At 42.0% G+C, this 7,444-nt stretch overlaps 1 protein-coding gene across 1 annotated transcript; it reads left to right on the top strand.

The window, feature by feature from the left end:
• The first annotated feature begins 681 nt into the window (after nt 1-681).
• On the top strand, nt 682-6,617 carry rps21 (ribosomal protein S21). The gene is made up of 6 exons (XM_041857229.1): nt 682-748; nt 2,566-2,646; nt 3,920-3,983; nt 4,247-4,318; nt 5,255-5,310; nt 6,555-6,617. The coding sequence occupies exons 2-6, from the start codon at nt 2,597-2,599 to the stop codon at nt 6,562-6,564; spliced, it is 252 nt and encodes an 83-aa protein (XP_041713163.1). The 5' UTR covers nt 682-748; nt 2,566-2,596; the 3' UTR covers nt 6,565-6,617.
• The last annotated feature ends 827 nt before the right edge of the window (nt 6,618-7,444 follow it).

Below are 7,444 nucleotides of genomic sequence, written 5' to 3'. Positions count from 1 at the left end.
ATAAACATAAATATGGGTTGTGTTTACAATGGTGTTTGTTCTTCACTGGTTGCCCTTTTCTTGTGGCAACAGGTCACAAATCTTGCAGCTGTGATGGCACACTGTGGTTTTTCACCCAGTAGATAAGGGAGTTTATCAAAATTGGGTTTGTTTTCGAATTCTTTGTGGATCGCTGTAATCTGAGGGAAATATGTGTCTCTAATATGGTCATACATTTGGCAGGAGGTTAGGAAGTGCAGCTCAGTTTCCACCTCGTTTTGTGGGCAGTGTGCACATAGCCTGTCTTCTCTTGAGAGCCAGGTCTGCCTACGGCGGCCTTTCTCAATAGCAAGGCTATGCTCACTGAGTCTGTACATAGTCAAAGCTTTCCTTAAATTTGGGTCAGTCACAGTGGTCAGGTATTCTGCCACTGTGTACTCTCTGTTTAGGGCCAAATAGCATTCTAGTTTGCTCTGTTTTTTTGTTTGTTCTTTCCAATGTGTCAAGTAATTCTCTTTTTGTTTTCTCATGATTTGGTTGGGTCTAATTGTGTTGTTGTTGTTGTTGTTGTTGTCCTCTCTCTCTCTCTCTCTCTCTCTCTCTCTCTCTCTATTCCATTATACATTATTTCTATGGCAGTTTCAAAAAAGGAACATTTTATACGTTTTTTAATCGTCCAACGGAAGTAATTGCTTGCAACACCAGTCGAACTGGCTTTAACTTCCGGTAGCTATACTCTCTCTTTCCTGTCAGCCATTTGTGATCAACGGTGAGAGAGGCATTTTCTCTGTTGTACAAATACGAAAATACTGTACTATTATCAACCATGGATGTCGATTTCGTGAAATAATATATTGCTAAGCAGCTCCGCTAACGGTAGTGCTTTGTTTGGTTTGAATGCTGACGTTATTTTGATATATTTTATGGTAAAAACAGGGCATGCTACGGCTATTTGCCACATGCTGGAGCCGTCAACGCAGATTTCACATGGCTTCGTAGCCACTAGCAACTAATAGAAAGCCTCACCTCTCAACTAGAGACATTGTTTTCGGGGAAAACGGGGTCTTATTAAATTCTTACTATAATAGGGCAGTGTTGCTTTTTTCCTAACTCGAGCAAACTGCTAGTCATTTTCAGACTAGCAAGCGTACGCAAATGTAGCTAGCTATTTGTAGGGTGTGAGCGCTCCTTTGGTGATGAAATATCACTTCCTTATGTTATAAAATACATTTTACCAAGACAAATTATTCAGAATCGTTCAGTGGGGTCTCTAACATTAACATATCCAAAAAGTCAGATTTGGGAACCTAATAGTTTCGATAATAAGCACTGAGCTATGTTACCGCTTTCTCGCAGCAACTTTTTAGGATTTGACATGTTGTGGTGGTCGTCTGTTTCCGCGGGTCGCAACATTAGCATGACGAGCTGAATTAAAGTAAAAGGCTGAGACAAAGAGCTCAGTGCTCCGTTGACATTTCAGAGATGCGCTTGTTTTCGTGAGAAATCTTCGTAAAATAACAGGAATTTCGTAATATGAAAAGTTAGCACTGTATTTGTCTCTGGACTCTATTCTTTGTCACGCTAATTATGTCACTCCTACAAGGGTAGAAACGCCAATAACTTTTGAACGGATTGTGATAGATGTGATTTGTACCGTTTGGTTTTCTTAGATGAGTATCTACATAATTCATATGCGTTTTTTTACATATCTAGGGTCTTTTTCTGGTGACATGATGATCGATGCTTGGCTGCAGTTTGACAAATTAAAATAATCTGCTATTTTCTCTATAATAATGTAATGTAGGCTATACCCGGACTGTAGAACGTACTTGCCAAGACAAGAGTGGGCACATTCGCTACATAATGCAACATTTTGTGATAAAACCAACAGTTGAAAATTTGATGGAAACCCATTTTAACTTTTTTATTTGGTAAATGGGAATTTAACAGTAAAGGTTATTTTTTATGTGCACTGTCATCACGCACATATTTAACAGGAAAATGCGCATATTCAATTTATGCGGATTTTAAAAATATTCGCGTGAAAATCTGTCGCCAATTGGATGGAAACCTAGCAAGGGTCGATGAAATTAACGCTACTATGTCGACCTCTACAAGCCAGAATGTTGAATAAAATGTGAGACAATATATCCACAGGAAAGTATACTTAAATCGACTTTCAAAGCGCTGGTAGTACGTTCAGATGTCTATCACCTAAAGTATACGCAGAACCATGTAAGCATGAGCTCGTGAAGCAGGCTTGCATAGCGCGCATGCATGCTTCACGTGATAGAAATCTGAACGTACCACCAGCGCTTTGAAAAGCTGATGTAATTATACGTTCCTGTCTCACATTCCTACCTGTAAAAGAACCAACCACACGGGACAACCGGTAAAGTATTATTTTATTCAGCATTCTGGCTTGTAGAGGTCGCGAGAGGAAACTTTCCTGATCCAAACGCTCATTTATGCCCGAAGTACAATTTAATGAAATTCAATGTCGGGTTTCCGGACTACGATACACTGAACTTCTGTGTGGGCCTAGCTGCTTAATGTTTATTAATCGTTTTCCTCTGCTACTCACAGATCGAGTGACCGATCATCACCCAAAATCAGAATGCAGAACGACGCCGGTGAATTCGTGGACCTGTACGTCCCACGTAAATGGTGAGTACCCAGAGCACCACTGTATTATGGAAGCCTGTGATGACTGGCTAACAAGCCCGGGGAAACCCGCTGTTGATTTTCATTGAATTGTAAGTCAGGGGGCATAAATTAGCATTTGGATCAAGGAAAGTTTCCTCTACGAGGCAGAATGCTGAGTGAAATTATATTTTTAACGTACCTTTATGTTCCAATTTCTATCACCTGAAGCATGCACAGAACTATGTAAACACGAGCTCTGCAAATTTTCATCTTGTGCTCATGCTTCGGGTGATAGAAATCTGAACGCACTACCTGCGCTTTGAAAAGTTGATGCAATTATACTTTCCTGTGGCTGTATTGTCTCACTTTCCTACCTGCAAAAGGACCGACTGCACGGACAAGCGGTAAAGTATGTAAAAAAATATATATATATATAATTTTTATTCAACATTGGCTTGTAGAGGCTGTGAAAGGAAACTTTCCTGATCCAAATGCAAATGTATTTATGCCCAACGTTGAATCCAATGAAATTCAACGTCGGGTCTCCTGACAACTAACTAACCTGCTTGTTAGCTAGCTCTTCTCTTATGTATTTCTTGTTCTTTGAGGTTTTAGACTTTTTATCTGTAAAGCACCTTGTGACTTGATGTAAAGACTAGGTATCTGTAAAGCACCTTGTGACTTGACATAAAGACCAGGTATCTGTAAAGTGACTTGTGACTTGATGTAAAGACTAGGTTGTTTTTATCGCACTACTATGCTTTATCTTGGCCAGGTCGCAGTTGTAAACGAGAACTTGTTCTCAACTGGCTTACCTGGTGAAATAAAATAAAAAAAAAAATCTGTAAAGCACCTTGTGACTTGATGTAAAGACTATGTATCTGTAAAGTGACTTGATGTAAAGACTGGGTATCTGTAAAGTGACTTGATGTAGATACTAGGTATCTGTAAAGCACCTTGTGACTTGATGTAAAGACTAGGTATCTGTAAAGTGACTTGATGTAAAGACTATAGGTATCTGTAAAGTGACTTGATGTAAAGACTAGGTATCTGTAAAGCACCTTGTGACTTGATGTAAAGATTAGGTTTCTGTAAAGTGACTTGATGTAAAGACTAGGTATCCGTAAAGCGACTTGTGACTACTTGGTCTAAAAAGTGCCTTATTAAATACAGTTGCTCTCTGGAGTAGCTAATGTATTAGAATTAATAGTGCCTTCCGGTTTGTGATTCGCTAGCTAACTTTACAGTGCTGATGAAAACACCCCCTCTAATTCCATTTTTCCCTGTCTTTCAGCTCTGCAAGCAACAGGATCATTGGAGCCAAGGACCATGCCTCCATCCAGATCAACATTGCTGAGGTAACATTACTGATGACATATCTCGCTCAAGGCTAACTCTTTCTAAATATTCCAGAACGTTGCGTCCTGCTGAACGTGCCTTTGTCCAGAGGCCCTGTCGGCCCAAAGGCAGTGCGCTGTATAGGGAATAGTGTGCTATTTGGGACGCAACCTGGTACTGTCTTCGTTGATCTGATGTGTTAACCTAGCGCACTCTACTCATGATTACTCTTAAGATCTCATTTGTACTAATTCCATTTCCCCATTGTATTTTCTATTTGCAGGTTGACAAGGTAACCGGTCGCTTCAACGGCCAGTTCAAAACCTACGCTATCTGCGGTGCCATCCGTAGAATGGTAGGTTTCCTCTTTTTTCACAAGGCAAGGGTTGCACATTTCCGGTAACTTTTCCCTAAATTCCCAGGTATTCCAGAAATCCTGGTTAGAGGAGTCTGGATTTTCTGCTTGTTCCCTCCTGATTCCGAGATGCCGCCTAACCAGGATTTCGGGAATACCTGGGAGTTTAGGGAAAGTTAATTTTGTAACCCTACAAGGCGATGTTGCAGGCTGTTGATCTGTATTGGACCTGTACTCTCCTGTAGTGTCTATTAGAGAACTGAAATGGTTTGAGGCCCTGTCCTCTTGTTAGAGAACTGAAATGGTTTGAGGCCCTGTCCTCTTGTTAGAGAACTGAAATGGTTTGAGGCCCTGTCCTCTTGTTAGAGAACTGAAATGGTTTGAGGCCCTGCTGTCTCTTCCAACGCAAGGTTATAGGCAAACCTCAGACAATACTTCCACGGGCAACAACCGTATCTGTGATCGTAGCATCCGGGTTCATATGACTGAACTATCCCCCTATAGTCTTGATTTTCTATGTTTCTGATCACATCCCTGAGTAGTGTTATGAGATGTGTTACATTGTAGTTACTCCACAATACTAACCTAAAATGAGCGTGAAAAGAAGCCTGTACATAATACCAAATATTCCAAAACACGCATCTCCTGTTTGCAATGAGGCACTAAAGGAAAACTACAACAAACGTGTCAAAGAAATGAACTTCCATGTCCTGAATACAAAGCATTAGTGTAATGAGATGTGAGGTGTGTAAAAAAGGTGAACTGTCTAATGAACTGTCCAGTTCTTCCACATCAGTGTAGATTCTGGAGAGGAAGCCATGGCATCATTTGATATTGTGCCTTTTCTTTGTGATGAGAAGTGTGTGTGTGTGTGTGTGTGTATGTGTGTATATAAAGGGTAAGCTGTCTAACGGACTCTCCTGTCCCTTCCTGCAGGGTGAGGCTGACGACTCCCTCCTGAGGCTGGCTAAGACTGACAGCATCGTGTCAAAGTAAGTACGGGCGTCTGGTTGCATCCCAAGTGGCATCCTGTCCCCTTTCACCTGAGCCCTTTGCACCTGTCAGTTGTTGACCTGTGCTAGTCTTTAAATGCAGAAATGAGCCTCCCTTGGTCTGAGAATATGGTTACTACAAAAGTAATTAACCCGCAGTCAACTGGACAAGGCGCAGAGTATTATATCTGTCAGGGGAAGATGGAATGAGTCCTTATTCATCCATCAGCTCTGTTCAGTGAGGGGAAAATGCTGCTTCATGCTAGGGGCACAGATCATCTGTTAAAAAAAAATAAAAAATCCTCCCTTGGTTACCACTGATGTGCACATGATTGGATAAAATCTTTCTAACATGAAGTCAGATGAGTGATCAGGGAGGGTGGCTGTTTCCTGGTTTTTACCCTAGCACTTCCTGGTTTTTACCCTAGCACTTCCTGGTTTTTACCCTAGCACTTCCTGGTTTTTACCCTAGCACTTCCTGGTTTTTACCCTAGCACTTCCTGGTTTTTACCCTAGCACTTCCTGGTTTTTACCCTAGCACTTCCTGGTTTTTACCCTAGCACTTCCCGGTTTTTACCCTAGCACTTCCTGGTTTTTACCCTAGCACTTCCTGGTTTTTACCCTAGCACTTCCTGGTTTTTACCCTAGCACTTCCTGGTTTTTACCCTAGCACTTCCTGGTTTTTACCCTAGCGCTTCCTGGTTTTTACCCTAGCACTTCCTGGTTTTTACCCTAGCACTAACACACTCGTTTGTTCTAGTCAGTACCTCATCAGGTGGCAGGTAGCTTAGTGGCTATGAGCGTTGTGCCAGTAACCGAAAGGTCGCTGGTTCTAATCCCCGAGCCGACTAGGTGAAAAATCTGTCGATGTGCCCTTAAGCAAGGCACTTAACCCTAATTGCTCCTGTAAGTCGCTCTGGATAAGAGCGTCTGCTAAATGACTAAAATGTCAAATGTAAATGTGATGCTGGAGTCCCCAGGATTGGGGGAAAAACTGTTCTAAAGTTCCTGAGACTTCTGTTGTTCATATTTATGGCCTCTACCGTTATCAGGGTCTTATTGGTGTCATAAATGCCTAAACTATTATCGGTCTGGGTCTACTAATTATATTTTTGTAAACAGTTCACTAATGTTAATCAGCATCATACCGGCTACCGTTGTCATTTTGACTCTACTACTACAGCACTGCCGGATGTAATGTACCCATTGATGTGTTCTAATTAGCTTTTTTCTTTTCCTAACAGGAACTTCTAGTCTGGGACATGCAGCTCTGAAATCTCTTTGTAAAATAAAACATGTCAAATGAATTTGTTTCGAGTGGCATCATTAGTACTTTAGTCTTTAAGACCGGGATGGGCAACTCCATTAGTGTAAGACTGGGATGGGCAACTCCTTTAGTCTAAGACTGGGAGGGATGGGCAACTCCTTTAGTCTAAGACTGGGAGGGATGGGCAACTCCTTTAGTCTAAGACTGGGAGGGATGGGCAACTCCTTTAGTCTAAGACTGGGATGGGCAACTCCTTTAGTCTAAGACTGGGATGGGCAACTCCTTTAGTCTAAGACTGGGATGGGCAACTCCTTTAGTCTAAGACTGGGATGGGCAACTCCTTTAGTCTAAGACTGGGATGGGCAACTCCTTTAGTCTAAGACTGGGATGGGTAACTCCTTTAGTCTAAGACTGGGATGGGCAACTCCTTTAGTCTAAGACTGGGATGGGCAACTCCTTTAGTCTAAGACCGGGATGGGCAACTCCTTTAGTCTAAGACTGGGATGTGCAACTCCTTTAGTCTAAGACTGGGATGGGCAACTCCTTTAGTCTAAGACTGGGATGTGCAACTCCTTTAGTCTAAGACTGGGATGGGCAACTCCTTTAGTCTAAGACTGGGATGGGCAACTCCTTTAGTCTAAGACCAGGATGGGCAACTCCTTTAGTCTAAGACTGGGATGGGCAACTCCTTTAGTCTAAGACCGGGATGGGCAACTCCTTTAGTCTAAGACTGGGATGGGCAACTCCTTTAGTGTAAGACTGGGATGGGTAACTCCATTCCTCGGGGGCCAAAGTGGTGTCACTTTTTCTCTATCCCTAGCAAAACAGCTGAATAAACTAATTGCATTCCAAACTGAATATCATGAT

The sequence above is a fragment of the Coregonus clupeaformis genome, chromosome 30 (genome assembly GCF_020615455.1).
Source record: "Coregonus clupeaformis isolate EN_2021a chromosome 30, ASM2061545v1, whole genome shotgun sequence".
In the NCBI taxonomy this organism is placed as follows: Eukaryota; Metazoa; Chordata; class Actinopteri; order Salmoniformes; family Salmonidae; genus Coregonus; species Coregonus clupeaformis.
This window is presented reverse-complemented; position numbering and strand designations above follow the sequence as displayed.

Bases quoted from the DNA above. Each gene is read 5' to 3' on its own strand.
- rps21 (XM_041857229.1), top strand. From the start codon at position 2,597: ATGCAGAACGACGCCGGTGAATTCGTGGACCTGTACGTCCCACGTAAA. The intron at 2,647-3,919 runs GTGAGTACCCAG...CCTGTCTTTCAG, and splicing joins CTGTACGTCCCACGTAAATG to CTCTGCAAGCAACAGGATCA. The intron at 4,319-5,254 runs GTAGGTTTCCTC...CCCTTCCTGCAG, and splicing joins GCGGTGCCATCCGTAGAATG to GGTGAGGCTGACGACTCCCT.